The sequence below is a fragment of the Trichomycterus rosablanca genome, chromosome 7 (genome assembly GCF_030014385.1).
Source record: "Trichomycterus rosablanca isolate fTriRos1 chromosome 7, fTriRos1.hap1, whole genome shotgun sequence".
In the NCBI taxonomy this organism is placed as follows: Eukaryota; Metazoa; Chordata; class Actinopteri; order Siluriformes; family Trichomycteridae; genus Trichomycterus; species Trichomycterus rosablanca.
The window spans coordinates 39,746,522-39,770,130 of NC_085994.1; the positions used below are offsets into that span (position 1 = coordinate 39,746,522).

Here is a 23,609-nt window from a genome sequence, read left to right on the forward strand (position 1 = left end):
TACATTGCTGTATGGTGACTGTAATGTTACTGTATTGTTGCTGTATCACTGTTAAACACTGTTGTTACATTGCAGTAACGTTGCTGTAACATCTCTGTTACAGTGCTGTTATATTGCTGTTACATCACAGTAACATTGCTGTTACATTGCAGTAACACTCTTGTTTTATTGCTGTTACATCAAGGTAACATTGCTGTAACATTGCTGTAACGTTGCTGTGTGGTGGCTGTAATGTTACTGTATTGTTGCTGTAACACTGTAAAACACTGCTGTTACGTTGCCATAACCATGCTAACTCAGCACCATATCATTTGTTTTACTCGTTTATTTTTTTGCTGTATTGTTGCTATTTTATCTTGTTGTTGAAGCGTTGCTGTAATCATTCCTGTAACGTTGCTGTATTGTTTCTGTATGTAACATTGCTGTAATCTCGCTGCGTTCCTGTAATGTTCACCGTTGATCTCGTACACTAAACCATCTCTTTACTGTCGATTAATCTGAAATGTGTGTTGATTTACATTGTTGACTGTTAACCTGAATCACTGAACGCGGCATTATGGCTTCACTTTATCATCGTTAAGACGACGAGGACGAGCGATTCGGGTTCAATAACTCCACGAGTCTTTCATCACGTCTCCTGTTCAACTTCACTGTCTAAAATTACGACCAACATTTCAAAACTTTCTAATAAATTATTTCAGTTATTAAACTTGGTGGGTTTTATTGGTATTTTTGTTTGTTTGAAGCTGCAGCAGTAAAATTAAACCTCGTTTTACACAATTCACCTGATTTACCCAGTAATTTACACCTGAACTCAGTAATCAGGGGCGTCCACATACTTTTGGCCACAATTTTATAAATATAAAATGTATCTGATTAACAAATTGTCGCACTATTTCATATGAATTACTAACTTTTACAATAAACACAATGTAAACAAAACACTATGTTACACTTAGAAAATAAAAATCTGTAGTAAAACATGTTTAGCTCCATAAAAAACCTTTTACTGGCTGGAACTTTAATCATTCTGGTGTCACAATAAACAAACAATCATCATTAATGTTTACATCATGTAGAACATCATACATTCATCCATTTCCGCTAACTGCTTCATCCTGGTCAGGGACCTGATGGGTCCAGCAGCCACAAGGAAGCACAAAATATGAACACACCCATAATCAGGCATTAATTCATGGCACGGCATCATTTACCTGATCCAGCCAATCCACCTACTGCATATTTTTGGAAGTTAGAAGAAATCAGTTTTTTATTTCTGAAATAACTTCAGAATTTCACTCGAATATCTGAGTATAAAACCTCTGATGTAGTTTCAGCTTCCTGAGTCTGATTCACCTGTGAACAAACAAACAAACGTATAAAGAAATAAATGTTTGGCTTCTGTAAAATACAAGTAAAAAATAAATAACTAGTAAATTATTATAAGAAAGTGAATTATGTTTAGTGAAAAACTCACAGCGTGTGTGTTTCTCCTCTCCTGAGATTCGGGAATGTTCAGTTTAGCATAAAGAACCTCATCCTGAACAGACTGTCACAAAACAATTACATATTACATAAATATCATAGTATTATTATAATAGTCAATTATACTATTTACATCTTACAGCACATACAATTTGATGTTTCATTTCAATTAATATAAATGTAATAGCAGCAAGAACAAAAACATAAACAGATTTTAAACTACTGTTTCATTTACATTTACATTTTCGGCATTTAGCAGATGCTCTTATCCAGAGCGACTTACAGAAGAGCTTCAATAGTAAACATTACATTACTCTAGGTTAAGTAGACAACAGTTCAATAATGCAAATCTGCTGAAACCCTGATAGAACCAAAGTTAGTGTTTTTCTTTCATCAAAAAATGAATGAGTGTTAGTAAGTAAGTACGTCAGCTTAAGTGTTTAGTGAAGAGGTGATGAAGGTTTTTAATCGTTTTTTAAAGACAGCAAGAGACTCAGATGTTCGGACAGACAGAGGAAGTTCATTCCACCACTTGGGTGCCAGTACAGAGAAAAGCCTTGATGTTTGTCTTCCTCGAGTCCTGGGTGGAGGATTAAGTGGAGCGAGACTGGTGGCTCGGAGGTTGCGTGGTACAGAGCGGGGGTTTGATTAGACCACAAAGGTAGCTTATAGCTGGTCCATTTTTGGCTTTGTAGGCGAGCATCAGTGTTTTAAACTAAATGCGGGCAGCTACAGGAAGTCAGTGAAGAGAACACAGCAGTGGGGTGACGTGGCAGCAGTGGGGTGATGTGGCAGAGTTTAGTTTGGTTAAAGACCAGGTGAGCAGCTGCATTTTGGATGACAAACTATGCAAAACAATGCTGCACATTTCCCTTTTTGTGTAAAATTTTGAAATTTTAAAACAAATCCCACATTAAATAAGTAAATAAATAATACAAATAAAGAAAGTATCCTCACATAAATACATTTGGCTGGAAAATTCAGAACCTGGCAACCCTGTAGTGACGTCAACCAGGCGAGGTGAATAGCGCCAGTGCCCTTTGCTGTTTAGAGTGAATATCGATTCATTTTACATGAATTACGGATTTGAATCGTTACACATGTAAATCAATTTGTGGTGCATCGTTACATCCCTAGTGTAGACTGTGTACTGTAATCATCAAAATCATTAAAACAACAACTGCTTCTACTGATTAATATTGTTTTTATTTGCTAAGAGGGACGTAAACCGATATCTGTTTATTTGACTATGATTATTGTCAGGTGAATGTTAGATGATTTTAAGGGTTTATAGGAGTTAAACCTTCCATTACAGCTTCATGTGATGATCCAAAGAAACTAATTCCATTATTAACATTTGAACTATTAACTATAGAAACTGTAATGAATCAGCTCCTCAGCAAACAAAACTGGGGAACTAAAACAATCAGCCAGAAGTAACAGTGGTGTTTAAAAATAAATGAAAATAATAATAATACATAAATATATAAATAAATCTATATTACCTGATGTTCTCTCTCTTGTTTTTGTCTTGTGTGACGACCTGCAATGAAATGCAGAACTGAAAACTATAATTGATGAAGTAATAACTGGGTTCGATCCCCAGGTGGAGCATGTGGTCTGGGTCCTTTCTGTGTGGAGTTTGCATGTTCTCCCTGTGTCTGTGTGGGTTTCCTCCAGGAGCTCCGGTTTCCTCCCACAGTCTAAAAACGTGCAGTCAGGTTAATTGGAGACACTGAATTACCCTATGTGTGTGTGTGTGTGTGTGTGTGTGTGTGTGTGCCTGTGATGGACTGGCATCCCATCCAGGGTGTTACTGTGTGTCTTGCGCCCATTGAAAAGATGGGATAGGCTCCAGCACCTCCTGCGACCCTGATTGGATAAGCGGTTAAGAAAGTGAATGAGTGAGTGAGTGAGGGTGCAAATACTTTTTCACTTGACTGTATGTATGTTATACATTAATATTGTCACTCACATCTGGAAATGATGTAAGTAACAGATATGATGCAGACGGTGATCAGTACTGACGTCCATATAATCACATGGTGCTGACTGCTGCTGGTGATGATGCTGGAGTTGGTGGGTACCACAAACACTGGAATCAAAGTTATTAATAATTAAAAAAGAATAAAATCACAGTTTATTACATGATTATTATATTATGATTTCTTACCCACTGTAAGTTCTGTTCCCTGTTTATCTCGTCCTTTTCTGAGAGTCGGGACTTCCTGAAACACTGTACAGTGATAAACCCCGCCGTTCCCCACATCAACTGACTGGATCTTCAGTGTGACAGATTTATTTAAACTGGTTTCTTTATCCTCAGAATAGTTATAATTCTGAGTGAAGTTAAAGGTGTTATCATGTTTCCACCAGCGCACTTTTACTTCTGCTCGATCTGGAGCTTTTAGTATGAAATGACAGGTGATGTTCACCGTATCACCCGACAGCACGCTGATGTTTCTTGGCGTTTGCCACACGGTCAGATTTGGTGCACATGCCACTTCTAATAAAAGACACAAGACTTCAAATTAAAAAGTAATAAGTTATAATAGAAGAATCAACAATTGTAAAATTGAGTAAGTCCCATATTTAAAACATAAATAGATTTTTAAATTCTTAGGTTTAAAAATCTAATTGTGTAACTTACAAATAATAGTGTTATAAATCACATTGTGTAACTTAGAAATAGTTTATAAATCACATTGTGTAACTTAGAAATAGTTTATAAATCACATTGTGTAACTTAGAAATAGTTTATAAATCACATTGTGTAACAGAAATAGTTTAGAAATCACATTGTGTAACTTAAAAACAGTTTATAAATCACATTGTGTAACTAAAAACAGTTTATAAATCACATTGTGTAACTTAAAAACAGTTTATAAATCACATTGTGTAACTTAAAAACAGTTTATAAATCACATTGTGTAACTTAAAAACAGTTTATAAATCACATTGTGTAACTTAGAAATAATAGTTTTAAAAATCACATTGTGTAACCTAGAAATAGTAGTTTTAGAAATCACATTGTGTAACTTAGAAAAAGTTTATAAATCACATTGTGTAACTTAAAAACAGTTTATAAATCACATTGTGTAACTTAGAAATAGTAGTTTTAGAAATCACATTGTGTAACTTAGTTTTAAAAATCACATTGTGTAACTTAGAAATAATAGTTTAAGAAATCACATTGTGTGACTTAGTTTTAGAAATCACATTGTGTAACTTAGAAATAATAGTTTTAGAAAAACAAATTTTATTAATCACATTGTGTAACTTTCTTTGTTCCACCACAGCCGTCTATGACCGGGAGTCGTAACATTTCCAATAAAAAGTTTCCAATAAGTTAACTTAAAATACGTCTTTATTAAAGTTTAAACTTTATAAATGCAACACACTGTCTTAATGAATTATATATTTAGTGATGTAGAAATGTAGGGATTGTAAAAAGCAATTATAATAATAAAAGTCATTGAAAAACAAGTATAAATTTACACTCATATAAATCTGCACAGTGATGATGAATAGTTACTTAATAGTTACAGAGTTTATCTGTAATCAAACTATAAATCTACACTTTTATTAAATCATTAACAGTTTATTACTAGTTTGATAAAAACTTGTGTACAATAAAGTTTTTATTAAAATTAAACATAAGCGACATGAATTTGCTAATGTATAAATTGGAACTTTATTAGAAGTGTTTTTAAGGTATTTCAGTGCTTTTGAGTATTTAAGTATAATTTTGATGTTATATATACATATAGTTTATGCTTAAGTATAAGTATAAATAGATTATGCTGAGAGGTTTCGAGACTTGACGCACACACCACTTCTAAAACAAGACACAAAACTTAAATAATTTAATAACTTAACCTAAGTAGCAGCACTTCCTAAAAAGATCTACAACCATTTTTATTTACACCCATATAAATCTGCACTGTGATGATTAAAAGTTACCAGTATTTTATAATAAACTGTTTCTTTTATAAGTTTATCTGTAATCAAATTATAAATCTATGTACAGTTTAATATTAGTTCGGTAAAAACTTGTGTACCATAAACGTTAAAGTTTTTATTAATTAAACTACTAAATTAAACAAAAGTAACAGTGAATCTGCTCATTTATAAAATGGAACTTAATTGAATTGATTTTTAGGTAAAACATTCTTTTGAGTACTTCAGTATAATGTTTTAAAGTTTCTTTGTATTTGTATGTTATATTATATTCATGTCTTGTAGTTTATACTTTTATAATTTATAGATTATTATAAATGGGTTATTATTATATTATAGATTATATTATAATGGGTTTCAATAAAAATTCATTACTTGTTTATTTATCTATTCATTTAGCAGGTCCGTCCCTTCAGGTTATAAGACATCATTAATTCAGTGTATTTAATAAATAAGTCGTAAGAAAGAGATGATAAATAAAAAGTGTAAGAACTTAATCTTACCCGTGAGAACGGCGGCTAGTAAAAGCTGGTACACAGTTGGTACAGTTTTTCGGGTGGGTATCATGTTGTGTGTACAGTATCTAAATGCTGCAGACTATGTTGGACAGAGTGCATGTGAGGTTACACACACCTACACACACACACACACACACACACACACACACACACACAATTGCATTTTTAGTGTTTTCAGTGTTATACTGTGTTTTATCACCCTAAAATTCAATCAGCAAATTTACCTGAAATTTCATTTGATTTATTAATTTTAATTTCAGCACGTTTTAGCATGACCTCCTGATTCCTTGTTAGTGATTATAACCGAAGCTGGTGATTTCTTATATATACACTGTCCATATAAATAGGGCTAGTTTGCCTCACCATGAACATCATCAGGTTTCCATGTTTTTAAGATGCTGATTTTGGAGCAGGACTTTAGAGCAAAACAAACTTCTTCGATAGGTTGGTTTGTTCCATCACATACAGATGATCTTAATTTTGTAAAGAAATGTTGTACCAAAAAACATAAACATTTTTACTAAACATTAGTAAATATTTCTCATGACTGTAAAGCCAGCGTTTCACTACAAAAGAGTAAAATGTGTCATTTTAGCTGAACCTTTTGAACTTACTGGATTGTTTTGATGTCAGACGGGACGTTTTGTAGCTTCTGTACTATAAAATATTTTATTCTGTAAGAATTCCTGCTTTTTTTGTCTCTGTATCTAATGTTAGATCATGTTTTACTCCCCTGACTTTGGTAAGATTCTCGTAAATTCTCTTATAAAACATCCAGTGTTTTTAAGTGAATAGTATCATGTCAATAAATGACAGCAGATTGAAGAGTTTGGGGTGTAAATGTTATCGTGTGTAACTTTTGTAGAATTTAATATGTATGAAGATAAATAAACGAATGAAGATTATTTAAAGACTCCCCATCACCTCGCTGAGTTTGTGATGTTTGTTTAAGTGATGACTTTTGTAATCTAGGAGTGTAAACAGTGTAGAAAGTAAAGGTTTTTTATTATTTAAAATAATTTATATCCTGTGGTTGATCTTTCCTCTTTGCTAAGTCATTTTGGATTGTGTTTGTAGTTACAATAAAACTATTTATATTTTTCACCTCTGTAAATTACTGGCATGTTTTATTGCTTCTTTAAAAAAAAACTAATCATCTTTAAGTACTTAAAAAGTGCAATATAAAGAAAACGTGTTATTATTTTTATTATTATTATTATTTTTATTACTGAAAATTACTATTATTGTTAGTACTGACTATTATTATTATAAACATTATTATTATTACTGATTATTATTATTATTATTATTACTAAATTTTATTATTGTTATTATTACTATATTATTATTATTGTTATTATTATCATTATTATTACTGAAAATTACCATTATTATTATTATTATTTTTATTAATATTATTACTGATTGTAATTATTATTATCATTATTAGTCATTATTATTAAATAGTATTATTGTTATTATTATTATTATTGTTACTGAAAATTACTATTATTATTAATATTATAATTATTATTGTTACTGGATATTATTATTATTATTATTAAAAACATTATCATTATTACTGATTATTATTATCATTATTATTACTAAAAATTATTATTATTATTATCATTGTTATTGTTTTCTTATTGTTGTTGTGGTAATTATAGAATAGATTTAATGAACAAACCATTGAACTGACTGTAACACAACACAGTTTGTTAATGATGCAGTTTATAATAATCATATTTGAATCATTCAAATGTTAAATAAATAAATTTAAAAAACATAAATCTGTTCATTTAGTTACTAGAATTACAATAAACTAAATGTTTTCGTAGTTTAAATTTAAATTATTTGTAAATTTAGATTCTAAATGTCATTATAATTAAAATTATTTGGGGTTTTTTGTAAGTTTTTATTTATCTCAAATTTGGTCGTACAAAACAATTAAAAAATAAAATGTATAATAAAAAAATATGTAGCTAAATTGATATAATTTTTTCAGTGTGAATCATTTGAGAAATTAAGTGTTTGTATAAGAAACATTTGTATAGTTTAATAAAAATTAGGTACAAATTCTAATACAGAGATGATGTAAGAAGATGTAAGAATTGAATCTTACCCGTGAGAACGACGGCTAGTGAAAGCTGGTACACAGTTTTCCGGGTGTGTATCATGTTGTGTGAACAGTATCTAAATACCACAGTGTATGTTGGCCAAAGTGCACGTTACACACACCTACACACACACACACACACACACACACACACACACACACACACACACAATTATACACAATTATGCACAGTGAACACGTAAACATGTTGATGTGCGTAAAACTTTATGTTACTTTATGCTAGTTTAGCTTTAGCATTGTTTATGTGTGTTTAGATTAGAGTTATTGGTTAGCACTTAGCATTAGCTTAGGTCATGTATTAGAGTGTCTTGTCTTGCGAACCCCTCGTCTTGTTTGTATAACCTCGTCTTGTCTTCTGTGATTATTAAACTCATTTTTAAAACATCTCTGCGTGTGTGTCTGCCCCCTCTTGTCAAGTCTAGCCCAAATTCATTACATTATGTTAACTGTGATGTATTTGAACCTTCTAACCACCAGGTGCTGCGTCTCAATGGACAAAATAATAATATAAAATCAGGAAACCAAAACGTTTAGAGCTGATTTCACCTACACGTCCGTACTGATCCCTGCGTTTCCAACAGAGCTGAACTCTACATGAGTCTGAGTCTGATGTGCTTCAGTGGGAGTAAAATGTTCTTAGAAAATGATTCAATAAAACAGTGCTTTAGTGCACTCAGACTGTTGGACCTGAGAGTACGTCTGCTCACTCCATCAGTCCATCAGTCCGAGTGTTAATGCTCCACCAGCTCGCGTCTGTCTCACTTCTGCACCGTTAAACACGACTGAGTCACTGCTGTCTCACGTCCAATAGTAAAAACAAATCGTTTCGGGGGAGAGAGAGTCAACAACGGTTAATGAGGTGCAAATAAAACAGTCAGCCATTAATTTCAATAATATTAGTAACAGGATTTATTTTAGAAACTCAGTATATGCTAAGCGGGCGGCACGGTGGCTCAATGGGTAGCACTGTCACCTCACAGCAAGAAGGTCCTGGGTTCGATCCCCAGGCAGGACAGCTTTCTGTGTGGAGTCTGCGTAGGTTTCCTCCGGGAGCTCCCGTTTCCTCCCACAGTCCTAAAACATGCAGTCAGGTTAATTGGAGACACTGAATTGCCCTATAGGTGAATGGGTGTGTGTATGTGTGTGTGTGTGTGTGTGTGTGTGTGTGTGTGTGTGTCTGCCCTGCGATGGACTGGCGCCCTGTCCAGGGTGTTACTGTGTGCCTTGCAGCCATAGCACCCCCCTACACCACCACCCCCCCAACCCCTCTGCAACCCTGATTGGATAAGCGGTTAAGAAAGTGAGTGAGTATATTAAAATGAAATGCTTCTAACTTTGCAGCAACAGTTTAGGGAAGGCCCTTTCCTGTTCCAGCATGAAGCAAAGCTCGGTTTAAAGAAACACAGAGCCCTGACCTCAGCACATCATGAACTGGAACAGCAAACTCATGGTCAGGTGTCCAAATACTTCTGGCAGTATAGTTCAACCCGGTTGACCCATCATGTGAACCATGTGGAACTATCATCATCCCAAAAGTAAACAGGTCCCTCACACTCACATGCACCAGCTCTACAGAACAGGCATCGATATGGACTATTTTATGAGGTGGTTTTAATGTTTTGGCTCATTAAAGAACAGAATTTGGAATTATGGGGGAAACAAGTCGTTATTGTGTGTAAATAATTCCACTCCAATCACAAGAATCAAATCTGACGTGTCTTTAAACTCTGAGGTAGGTGGAGCAATGATTGGCTGTTGTTCATACAGGGTGGGAGCCGGACAAATGCAATTACGACCTCTGCTGGCTGATCGATGCCGCCTACACAGAGTTGAGGGATAATGTGGACAGGGTGTGGCTCTCCGTACACAAAGCTGATCTGCATATGAACTCGTCTCGTGCAGATGAAAAGATGCAGTCGGCTACTGCACACATGTCTGAGGGGGCGTGTGTCAGTCTCACTCTCCTCAACCAGCAGTGGGGATCAACATCAGTAGAGAGGAAGCGTAACGCAATCGTAGTAAGTACGTTTTTAACCAACAATGTTGTGCTGCTCCAACAAAAGTCATTTTACAGAACATGGTGCACCCTGTGGTGCACACCTTGTTTTCTGAGGATGTTCCCATATTCCAGGATGAAAACACCCCCATACACACCGCTACCTCTTTCATGTTCTCCCCAGTCATTATATAGAGATCATTAAACCTTCATAGTAAGTTCTGAGCTCCTTCATCCCTCAAAGAACCTTTAGTGTCCCACCACAAACCAATCAGAAACAAACAAGAGGTTCTTATTAGGTTCTTCATGTTCATTGATTGATCGAGGCTGGTCCATCTACTGTAAATCCCTCACCAGAACCCTCTCTCTCTCTCTCTCTCTCTCTCTCTCTCTCTCTCTCTCTCTCTCAGTGGTGGTATAATATTCACCCCCTACACCCTCTAAAGTAATTAAGTCGTATCCCATCTCCGGCTCACTTCTCACACTTCACTCTCTCTCCTCAGCTCCTGTCCAACCTTCCCGTCTTCTTCTAGCTCGGTCTGTTACTGTCCGTTCTTCTGATCGAGCTCCGAGTTCTGGGCGTCGACTTTTTCACTTCACCTGTACACAGTTTTGGATTTGGGACACTTTTTCGTTCTGTACGTCATGAGTCCTGGACTCTCTCGATCGGAGGAGAATGTGAAGGGGTCGATGGACGGCAGTTTGGAACACGGCTTGGAAACGGAAACCCCGCCGCCGCTGAGAAATTACATCTTTTTGACCATTTTTACGTGTTTCTGTCCAGCATGGCCCATCAACATCGTGGCTCTGGTGTTTTCCATGATGGTGAGTAGCGGACTAAGTCTAAGTCTTAATTCTGTCGATATCTATCTGATCTTTATCTGTAAAGAAGCGCTAATCAATCACTCGCTGAGAGGAACAAATTCATATTTATTTTTAATCTTTAATGTGTTTGTATTATATAACCCAGCCTGCTGCACCCCCTCCTTACAGCAACTACCCTAAACACCCTCACTCCACCGGAGTGCTGCCCCCAGGGTTAAATACCTCCACATTCCAGCCTCAGTGCACGACCAGCTACTCTATTTTTACCCCCGTGCGTTCAATAATGCACAATTTAAACCCCACGCTGTTCCATTTCCGCTCAGCTGCAGCATTTTTCCTCTCCAGCCTCTCAGACTCTCAGTTCTCAGGTCTGCGGCGCTGGAGATTGTGAAATCCGACCAAACGGCGTTCTCATGATACAGCCGCACTCATAAAGTCTTATAAATAGACACGCCTCAAGTATCGACAGCCCACGAAGAGTGTGTAAGAGTGCAACATGTACACCGTTACACACACCCCACCACCACCACCACCAGGTTCTCACATCTCCACAGCTCCACAGAGACGAAAAAAGCGCCGCGTGATGTTTGTTGAGCAGAAAACGAAAACCCTGCACGTTCGTTTGGGATGTGTGATCACGACGTTCTAATCTACGTCTCAAAAACGTGGAACGCAGAAGTTTCCAACTTTGTTTTCTGTCTTTTATCCATTTGTTTTTAAGAATTAAAATCTTAAAATCAATGCACACGTAACCGGATCTGAAATAATTACACACTAAATGAACAGAAGTATTGGAACCCCTGACCATTAGCTTGTTGGACATCCCGTTCCCAAACCATGTTCAATTTATATTACATTAGCAGCTTTAATATCATCCGCTCCTCTGGAAAGCCTTTCTACAAGACTTTGGAGTGTGTGTGTTGGAATTTGAGCCCAGTCAGGCATCAGGCTAGGTGAGGTCAGCGCTGACGTTGGAAGAGAAGAGAAGGCCTGGCACACAGTCAAGGTTTAATTCATCCCAGAGGTGTTGAGTTGGGTTGTAGAGCAACTGGAGCTTCTTTGGACATGACTGATCAGACCGTGTCTCGGGGTGTGATCATGCCGAAAAGACTGTTGCCGCAATGTTAAGAGCACATCATTGACCTTATATCATTTTATGCGCCTGTTAGCAATGGATGAGGCAGAAGCATCTAAATTCAATAATCAGGAGGGGTGTCCACATACTTTTGACCATATAGCAGCATATGTAGCTCACTTATTAATACCTGAGATACAGTTCAGCACTTCAGGTCGTTTATATAAAACACTCACCACATTTACTAATCACATTAAAACAATCACCTACTGATAATCACATCTACATCTACTAATCACATTCAGAAACACACTCACCTACCGGTAATCACATCTACATTTACTAATCACATTAAAAACACTCACCTACTCTCTTACATCTATATTTACTAATCACATTAAAACACTCACGTACTGATGATCACATCTACATTTACTAATCACATTCAGAAACACACTCACCTATTGATAATAACATCTACATCTACTAATTACATTCAGAAACACTCACCTACTCATAATCACATCTACATTTACTAATCACATCTACATTTACTAGTCACATTCAGACAAAAAAACTCTCCTACTCACTCACATCTACATTACTAATCACATTCAGAAACACACTCATCTACTCACTCACATCTACATTACTAATCACATTCAGAAACACTCACCTACTCACTTACATTTACATTACTAATCACATGCAGAAAAAACACTTGCCTACTGATAATCACATTTACATTTACTAATCACATCTACATTGACTAATCACATTCAGACAAAAACACTCACCTACTCACTCACAACTACATTACTAATCACATTCAGAAACACACTCACCTACCGGTAATCACATCTACATTTACTAATCACATTAAAAACACTCACCTACCCTCTTACATCTATATTTGCTAATCACATTAAAACACTCACGTACTGATAATCACATCTACATTTACTAATCACATTTAAATAAAACACTCACCTACTCACTCGCATCTACATTTACTAATCACATTCAGACAAAAACACTCACCTACTCACTCGCATCTACATTACTAATCACATTCAGAAAAAAACACTCACCTACTTACTCACATCTACATTTACTAATCACATTAAAACACTCACCTACTCACTCACATCTACATTTACTAATCACATTAAAACACTCACCTACTCACTCACATCTACATTTACTAATCACATTAAAACACTCACCTACTCACTCACATCTACATTTACTAATCACATTAAAACACTCACCTACTCACTCACATCTACATTTACTAATCACATTAAAACACTCACCTACTCACTCACATCTACATTTACTAATCACATTAAAACACTCACCTACTCACTCACAGCTACATTTACTAATCACATTAAAACACTCACCTACTGATAATCACATCTACATTCAGAAGACAGATTATATTTTCCGGATTGTTTAATAGTTTGTATTAATGATTTGATCTGTAAGTGATTTCTTCAGTCATTTTGAAAGAAGACTTTAGAGGGGCGGGGTTTTTCCCCTTCCTTAATATTTAAGGGTTCAGTGTTTCCCCTCAATAACAGAGCCTCTTTTATGTTTAAATCTGTTTCTTTGCCTACATTTGTAACCGACATGTTTTTATTAAATGAATTTAACAATCTTTATTTAACTTATTATTGAATAGAATTGTGGGTTTTGTATCATATGTAATCTACAGCTCATCGTTTATGATTGTGGGTCTGACAGATTTGTATTAGAATGCGGAAACAATCTGATTTGTGAGGAATAAATACTTTAAATTTCTATGATTAAACTGATTTTGTTTATTTATTTAAGTGTAATCATCTGTATTTAGGTAAATAATGTTAAAATAAGATCAAGCAGCCATGAAAAGGTTGTTCAGAAATCAGAAATAAACTATATTTTTACATTTGTGTTTCATGTCGGTGAATCTTAACATATTAGTCTTTAGTGAACAATATTTCCTATAAGCTGCATTTGTGATGACGAAGCTCGTCCTGTTTTCTTCTGTAACTTCTGTAACTTCTGATTTAGTGCTGCAGGAAGGTTGAAGTCGTCTGAATCTCTGAGGATTATTTAGTTACTCATCTAAAAGCAGATTATTCTGTCAGTACAGTGAAACTAATAGGAAATAAATGCAGTTACGAGAGAGAGGAATGTGAATCAGGAGCGAGCGATGGAAGCTGAAAGTTTTAATAGTTTAAAAGCACTGAGAATAAGAACATAAACTTGCCTAAATATGAGCGGCATCGTCCACATCGCAGTTCCAGTTCTGATCCACGCCGCTGTGGAAATGGTTTATTGTGCTTTACTGACATGAGAATTTAGAGAAAGTGGTTTGACTTTTCACACCTTAACCTCAGTGTTTCTGCTTCTGCTGAGTAGCAAAGCAGCGAGCGACTTCTGTTCACTCGAACCCATGAGAACAACTGAGATCACATCAGGGAAACAGAAACAAATTAACATTTAATTAAAATACATGATATAACAATAAAGGGTTTAAAATCAGTCCAGATTCAGCCTGCAAAATTCAACACAATATAAAACTAAATAAACCTCATGTTATTGTCTGGTTTTAACATTTCCCTCATAGAATTAAACAGAAAATCCTAATAATTACATGTGATTATCAGTGAGTGTTTTAATGTGATTAGTAAATGTAGATGTGATTATCAGTAGGTGAGTGTTTTAATGTGATTAGTAAATGTAGATGTGATTATCAGTAGGTGAGTGTTTTGATGTGATTAGTGAATGTAGACGTGATTATCAGTAGGTGAGTGTTTTTCTGAATGGGATTAGTAAATGTAGATGTGATTATCAGTAGGCGAGTGTTTTAATGTGGTTACTAAATGTAGATGTGATTATCAGTAGGCGAGTGTTTTAATGTGGTTACTAAATGTAGATGTGATTATCAGTAGGTGAGTGTTTTAATGTGGTTAGTAAATGTAAATGTGATTATCAGTAGGTGAGTGTTTTAATGTGGTTAGTAAATGTAGATGTGATTATCAGTAGGCGAGTGTTTTGATGTGATTAGTAAATGTAGATGTGATTATCAGTAGGTGAGTGTTTTTCTGAATGTGATTAGTAAATGTAAATGTGATTATCAGTAGGTGAGTGTTTTAATGTGGTTAGTAAATGTAGATGTGATTATCAGTAGGCGAGTGTTTTAATGTGGTTAGTAAATGTAGATGTGATTATCAGTAGGTGAGTGTTTTAATGTGGTTAGTAAATGTAGATGTGATTATCAGTAGGTGAGTGTTTTAATGTGATTAGTAAATGTAGATGTGATTATCAGTAGGTGAGTGTTTTAATGTGGTTAGTAAATGTAGATGTGATTATCAGTAGGCGAGTGTTTTAATGTGGTTAGTAAATGTAGATGTGATTATCAGTAGGTGAGTGTTTTGATGTGATTAGTGAATGTAGATGTGATTATCAGTAGGTGAGTGTTTTTCTGAATGTGATTAGTAAATGTAAATGTGATTATCAGTAGGTGAGTGTTTTAATGTGGTTAGTAAATGTAGATGTGATTATCAGTAGGTGAGTGTTTTGATGTGATTAGTAAATGTAGATGTGATTATCAGTAGGCGAGTGTTTTGATGTGATTAGTAAATGTAGATGTGATTTTCAGTAGGCGAGTGTTTTTCTGAATGTGATTAGTAAATGTAAATGTGATTATCAGTAGGTGAGTGTTTTGATGTGATTAGTAAATGTAGATGTGATTATCAGTAGGTGAGTGTTTTAATGTGGTTAGTAAATGTAGATGTGATTATCAGTAGGCGAGTGTTTTAATGTGGTTAGTAAATGTAGATGTGATTATCAGTAGGCGAGTGTTTTAATGTGATTAGTAAATGTAGATGTGATTATCAGTAGGTGAGTGTTTTTCTGAATGTGATTAGTAAATGTAAATGTGATTATCAGTAGGTGAGTGTTTTAATGTGGTTAATAAATGTAGATGTGATTATCAGTAGGTGAGTGTTTTGATGTGATTAGTCAATGTAGATGTGATTATCAGTAGGTGAGTGTTTTAATGTGGTTAGTAAATGTAGATGTGATTATTAGTAGGCGAGTGTTTTAATGTGGTTAGTAAATGTAGATGTGATTATCAGTAGGCGAGTGTTTTAATGTGGTTAGTAAATGTAGATGTGATTATCAGTAGGTGAGTGTTTTAATGTGATTAGTAAATGTAGATGTGATTATCAGTAGGTGAGTGTTTTAATGTGATTAGTAAATGTAGATGTGATTATCAGTAGGTGAGTGTTTTAATGTGGTTAGTAAATGTAGATGTGATTATCAGTAGGTGAGTGTTTTTCTGAATGTGATTAGTAAATGTAAATGTGATTATCAGTAGGTGAGTGTTTTAATGTGGTTAGTAAATGTAGATGTGATTATCAGTAGGTGAGTGTTTTAATGTGGTTAGTAAATGTAGATGTGATTATCAGTAGGTGAGTGTTTTTCTGAATGTGATTAGTAAATGTAAATGTGATTATCAGTAGGTGAGTGTTTTAATGTGATTAGTAAATATAAATGTGATTATCAGTAGGCGAGTGTTTTAAAGTGATTAGTAATTATAAATGTGATTATCAGTAGGCGAGTGTTTGAATGTGGTTAGTAAATGTAGATGTAATTATAAGTAGGTGAATTCTGAATGTGATTAGTAGATGTTGATGTATCAGTAATATTTATTTTACCTGAGAGCTTCACTGTTTACTCTTGTAAGCACGTCACTTCAACTTAAAGCCTTTAATTGCTGACGATGGTGTGTGTGAGTAGTGCAGTGAAGGGTGTGAGCAGTGCAGTGTTGTGTGTGTGAGTGGTGCAGTTTTGTATATAAGTAGTGCAGTGTTGTGTGTGTGAGTGGTGCAGTTTTGTAAATAAGTAGTGCAGTGTTGTGTGTGTAAGTAGTGCAGTGAAGGGTGTAAGTAGTGCGGTGTTGTGTGTGAGCAGTGCGGTGTTGTGTGTAGCAGTGCGGTGTTGTGTGTGAGTAGTGCAGTGTTGTGTGTGAGTAGTGCAGTGTTGTGTGTGAGTAGTGCAGTGTTGTGTGTGTAAGTAGTGCAATGAAGGGTGTAAGTAGTGCAGTGTTGTGTGTAAGTAGTGCAGCGATGTGTGTGAGCAGTGATGTGTGTATATGAGTAGTGCAGTGTAGTGCAGTGATGTGTGTGAGTAGTGCAGTGATGTGTGTATATGAGTAGTGCAGTGTAGTGCAGTGATGTGTGTGAGTAGTGCAGTGATGTGTGTGAGTAGTGCAGTGTAGTGCAGTGATGTGTGTGAGTAGTGCAGTGATGTGTGTAAGTAGTGCAGTGTAGTGCAGTGATGTGTGTGAGTAGTGCAGTGCAGTGCAGTGATGTGTGTGTAAGTAGTACAGTGTTGTGTGTGTGTGAATAGTGCAGTGTTGTGTATGAGTAGTGCAGTGATGAGGTATGAGCTTTCAGCAACCTGAAGCGCCTACCCGAGGGCATCAGGTCATGCAAATGAAAAGCGGAATGTGAGGGGTCTCTGAGGATGGAGGAGCATCGAGAGCTGGCGAAATCATCCAGGGAGGGCAGAGGGCACCGGACGATCCTCTGAGCAGTGTTCATGATCCTTTGCAGGGTCTTCTTTTCAACCTTTCAATGGCAGACCTGTAGAAAGTCATCAGAAGCTTCTTCGTCCTTCTTCATCACATCCTCAGCGTTTGTGGAGCGTGAAAGCCCCCCCACAGTGCTCCTGTAGAAACGTTCAGGTGCCTGCTCGACTCTGAGGTTTATGAAATTGATATTCCTCAGGGCGGCTGAGATCAGGCCTGCATTACTACATCAACCACAGGCGTGTAAGAGCATGAAGAATTTGATTTCCTGTAACTGAGTTATGGTCTGAAACTTCACCACACGCCCGGCCGTGTTTCAGATCTGCACATAATGTCAACATGTGACGCTGGGCGGGGGGTAGAAATGAGATATGTACGAGGTTTCAGGTTGACTGTGCGCTCGTCTTTTTTTTTTTATGAGGCACCCTCAAATCACGCCATCTGACTCAGCGCTCACACACACACACACACACACACACACATTCTGAGTAACAGGAAATTATTGTTTTAATGTCTCTCTACAGGAGCTGTTTATGTTTTAGGTTTGATTTTGCTTTGTTTGTAGTTCAGTCAGGACCGACTAGGTAGGAGCGTTTAATAGAGTGGACAGTGAGTGGACACGGTATTTAAAAACTCCAGCAGCACTGCTGTGTCTGATCCACTCATACCAGCACAACACACACTAACACACCACCACCATGTCAGTGTCACTGCAGTGCTGAGAATGATCCACCACCCAAATAATACCTGCTCTGTGGGGGTCCTGACCATTGACGAACAGCATGAAAGGAGCTAACAAAGCATGCAGAGAAACAGATGGACTACAGTCAGTAATTGTAGAACTACAAAGTGCTTCTATATGGTAAGTGGAGCTGATAAAATGGACAGTGAGTGTAGAAACAAGGAGGTGGTTTTAATGTTATGGCTGATCGGAGTATATATATAACATACAGACTTTTCTTCTCTCAGTCTCAGAGCAGTTACGATAACGGAGATTACGATGGAGCTCATCGGTTGGGGAGAAAAGCTCTACACATGGGAATTGCTTCCTTCATCATCGGGGTGTTGATAATCCTGACCTTCTGCATCGTGCACTTTACTACGGTACGTACACACCTCCACACACACACACACACACTCTCTCTCTCTCTCTCTCATACACATGATAGCAAGATCTAATTCTGCTTTTGAAGTCATAAACACATATACAATACAACAAGATTCTTTTCTGGATACACCAGATTGTTTGAAAGTTGGGATCAGAGCACGGGGTCAGCCATTGTACGGCGCCCCTGAAACAGACAGGGTTAGGGGCCTTGCTCAAGGGCCCAACAGTGGCTGCATAGCAGAGCCTGGATTTGAACCGACAATCTTCTGACTGACAGCCCAAAGCTCTACCATACCATGGATGAAATTGGAAATAGTATCAAAATATACCGCAGTAATTGATGTTTCACTTCATGAACTTGACTTGATAACAAAGAACAAAGACTCAGGTGGTCAGGTGGCCTCATGGTACATAACGCTAGCCAACCACCACTGAGATGCAGGGTTCGAATCCCCACCAGTGCTATCTTTCAGTCAGACATCCACATACAGACATGATTGGCTGTGTCTAAGTGGAGGTGGGGCTGAGTGATGGATTGGCGGCCTGTGATTCAGATGAAACTGGACCCACTGTGACCGTGACTCTTTAAAGGCTTGTTCACTGACACTGTTATGTTTCTGTTATGAAACCTCACAGCAAGAAGGGCCTGGGTTTGATTCCCGGGCCAGGTAGACATGCGGTCAGGCCAAGTTGAGCTACTAAAATTGTGGTTGGTGTGTGTGTGTCCTGCCCTGTGATGGACTGGCAACCTACAACACTCATGACCTGGATAAAGCAGTGGTAAAACAGACAATGGATGGATGGATGGATGGACAGATGGATGGACAGATGGATGCATGGATGGATGGATGGACAGATGAATGGACAGATGGATGGATGGACGAATGGATTGATAGACAGGTGGCTGGATGGATTGACACACGGACAGATGGATGGACGAATGGATTGGTAGACCGATGAATGAATGGATCAGTAGATGGATCAGTAGATGGATGGATGGATCAGTAGATGGATCAGTAGATGGATGGAAGGATCAGTAGATGGATGGATGGATCAGTAGATGGATCAGTAGATGGATGGATGGATGGATCAGTAGATGGATGGATGGATCAGTAGATGGATCAGTAGATGGATGGATGGATCAGTAGATGGATCAGTAGATGGATGGAAGGATCAGTAGATGGATGGATGGATCAGTAGATGGATCAGTAGATGGATGGATGGATGGATCAGTAGATGGATGGATGGATCAGTAGATGGATCAGTAGATGGATGGATGGATCAGTAGATGGATGGATGGATCAGTAGATGGATCAGTAGATGGATGGATGTTTATTTTATAACTGACATTTTGGGGTGGGTATTTAGTCACTCACCATAAACGTCAAGTCATGTTCAGAGACTAGCGTCTGGCTTTCCGAGACTACCTGAGACGTAAAAGCAGACATAATATTTCAGACGTGAGCGTTAACACTCTGTGTGTTTTACGTTTTCCTGCAGCAAGTGAACTGAGAGCTGGTGGGAATCTGAATCTGAAGTCTTAGCAGTGTGAAGTTCATCGTTGGCTCTAATGGACCTGCAGGATGCAGCGGGACGTCTTGGTCTTTCGCAACTCGGAGACAAATTCTGCAGCACTGTACAGCATTCTCGGCTAATCTGTAATCTTTTATATATTTATACATACCTGTAAAAACGTCGTGTTTTTTTTCACTCGTTTTGTTTTATTATACTCGTGCAGAAATTCTGTATCAGCTTTTGACACTATTAACTACTCATTACACCAAAAAAGTTGCAAGAAATGCACACACACACACACACACACACGATCTAATCTAACCTAATCTAATCTAATTTAATCTTTGTAAATAAGTCTAGAATAAACCAAAAGCTTTACAGATCCTTTTATTTCATTTACCAATATTAAATCTGTAGATGGATGCTGTCTGAAGCATGTGTATGAAGTATATGAGCATACGGGCATGTGTTTAAGAAACATATTCTGAGTAAAATATGCATCATTTATTATCTTTATTAAACTTAAAGCTTCAGAACAAAACTACAGAAGCTGAAGTTTCAATATTAAGATTAAAAATGTTTTATTTTCTGCAAACAGAGGCCATGTTTACATGCTAAGATTTTCTCCAATATGTTTGCTCTACTTAATAATCTGACAAAAACATCCACTTACACGTCCCCTACAAATTTATTAGGATTTTAACGTCATGTTTTACACACTTTGGTTCCATTCATGACATATCTCTAATTCACCTCACTTGCACGTCTTTCGACTGTGGGAGGAAACCGGAGCTCCCGGAGGAAACCCACACAGGCACAGGGAGAACATGCAAACTCCACACACAAAGGACCTGGACCGCTCCACCTGGGAATCGAGCCCAGGACCTTCTTGCTGTGAGGTAACAGTGCTACTCACCGAGCCACACACCCTACAAGTAATCCCATCCAAAATGATATGCACGTGTAGAGTACCACTTAGTGGAGCTTTAAAATGACGCCGGACGTAGAAAAATTCACATTCTTTGCGTTCACTCATTAAAGAAGGGACGAGCCGCTCAGGTGGCACAGCGGTAAAGTATGCTAGCGCACCAGAGTTGGGGTTTTGAATACATCGTATTCGTATCGAATCTCAGCTCTGCCTTCTGACTAGACTGGGTGGCTGCATGACCAACGATTGGCTGTTGTTCATAGGTTAGGGGTAAAAAAAGTCGAATCATAGGTCCTCATAACTGGTGCGACTGCGCCCCCTGCTGGCTGACTGATGGCGCCTGCACAGGGCTGAGGAATAATGCTGATGGGAGTGCGGCCCTCCCTACACAGTGCCCGTCGATGTATGAACTCGACTCGTGCAGGTGCACCCGTTTTTTGCTCCTGCCATTTTGAATTATGTAAATTTGCGTTATGATGTACCAAACATACCAAAACTTTCATATACAGATGTTTACATGCCTGTTATTCTTCTATTTTACAGATCATTTAAAGCAGTGGTCCCCAACCACCGGGCCGCAGACCATTTATTACCGGGCCTCACAGAAGAAATAAATAATTAGAGACGCTACAAGGGCAACTAAATTTCCAACACACTTTGGGTGTTATTGTCCCCAATCACCACTAGGTGGGAGCAGCGTCTCGTTGCAGCGAAAAAAGCTCAGGATTTACACTGATTTTCCGTTCTATAGTTATTCTATTTTAAATCCCCCTGCCCCCACTGGTCCATGAAATTTGATATTATATGAAACCGGTCCGTGGTGCAAAAAAGGTTGGGGGGCGCTGCTTTAAAGCATTGCCCACTTTGTTCACTCAGAATGGCCGATACATGGGCGTGTTCTCATCCGATTGAGCTATTATCATTATTAACCGATTATTAGTCTGCATGTAATCATGGCTAATGTGTATTATTTCGTGTTCGCCTAGAATGTCTCTTTTAAATCAGACGATCTGGGTTAATTCTGTTTATTATTTGGGATTTTTTGATAATAATAAAAAAGACTCTGATTGTAAAGTGTATGTTGTACAGAAATATGAATGTGTGATTGTGATTTTGTAAAGAATGTAAAACGTAAGCACTGAAATAAAGCTGTTAGATGAATGAAGCGTGTCGGGCTGAATGTGGGACTGAACCCGAGTCTCTCAGCAATGTGCAGCGTACGGATGATGCTGAAGTCTGATCTGTAATATAAGAAATGCTTCAGTTAAATATAGCAAAGAACTGGCACTCTGTGTGTGTGTGTGTGTGTGTGTGTGTGTGTGTGTGTGTGTTTACAGTGGTGACACAGTGAAAATGGATAGTCGTGAGAAACTTAACACAGCTCAAACATTCATCAACACAACATGCAACTACCAAAAAACACTTAATACACAATCATTAACATATTCATATACACACATCTATCATTAAAACACACACATACACACAGCTATCCTTAACACACGCACACAACTATCATTAAAATTATACATGCATGCAAACACAGCTATCATTAACACTATATACTTATACACACACAAGTATTAAATATCACACACTTATACAAACATACAACTATCATTAACATTATAGCTCATACACACACACTATTAACACACACACACACACACACACAACTGGCATTAACATGCACACAGACACATCTATCATTAACATTATACACTCATGCACACACAACTAGCATTAACACACACGCATACACACACAGCTATCCTTAACATTATATACTCATACACACACAGCTATCATGAACATTATATACTCATATACACACAGCCATCATTAACACACACACATACACACACAGCTATCATTAAATTATATACTCATACACACACAGCTATCCTCAACATTATATACCCATACACACACAACTATCATTAACACATACATACACACACAACTATCATTAACACACTCATACACACACCTTTTATGAACATTATACTGTACACTCATATGTAACTTACACACCCATGTTAACATACAAGTGTATATGAATGATGGTTATTTGTATGAGTATATGTTAATAATAGTGTGTGTGTGTGTGTGTGTATGTTAACTATCTAATGAATTTAAACATAAATGTATTCAGTGCTGAGATCTCAAGCTCACAGGTTCGCATCTCAGATTTGCTATCAGCCAGCCAGGACAGGTCTGTAAGGGACGGGGCAATGGCTAAACAGGGTTTCGTCATTAATGCTGCAGTTACGACCTCTGCTGGCTGATCAGTGGCATCTGCACAGAGACGGGGGATAATGGGGGTCGGTGCATGACTCTCTGTGCGCGGTACGGATCTCTATATGAAGCCTCGTACAACACACGTGTGGTTGCGACCCTCTTGGGTTAGGAGTGGAGATCAGCAGCAGGAGGGATAAATTACCTTTGGGTAACTGAATACAACAACATTCT

General features: G+C 37.2%; 2 protein-coding genes across 2 annotated transcripts; one reads left to right on the forward strand and one right to left on the reverse strand.

Moving 5' to 3' along the window:
* Positions 1–554: 554 nt before the first annotated feature.
* On the reverse strand, positions 555–8,414 carry LOC134318579 (uncharacterized). The gene is made up of 7 exons (XM_062999580.1): positions 8,089–8,414; positions 5,949–6,078; positions 3,659–3,991; positions 3,461–3,580; positions 2,991–3,028; positions 1,478–1,549; positions 555–1,356 (listed from the first exon to the last, which is right to left on the reverse strand). Exons 2-7 carry the CDS (start codon positions 6,010–6,012, stop codon positions 1,288–1,290), a joined length of 696 nt encoding a protein of 231 aa, XP_062855650.1. The 5' UTR covers positions 6,013–6,078; positions 8,089–8,414; the 3' UTR covers positions 555–1,287.
* A 2,330-nt stretch (positions 8,415–10,744) lies between these two features.
* LOC134317950 (transmembrane protein 233) lies at positions 10,745–20,569 on the forward strand. The gene is made up of 3 exons (XM_062998699.1): positions 10,745–10,924; positions 18,556–18,690; positions 20,195–20,569. Exons 1-3 carry the CDS (start codon positions 10,745–10,747, stop codon positions 20,204–20,206), a joined length of 327 nt encoding a protein of 108 aa, XP_062854769.1. The 3' UTR covers positions 20,207–20,569.
* The last annotated feature ends 3,040 nt before the right edge of the window (positions 20,570–23,609 follow it).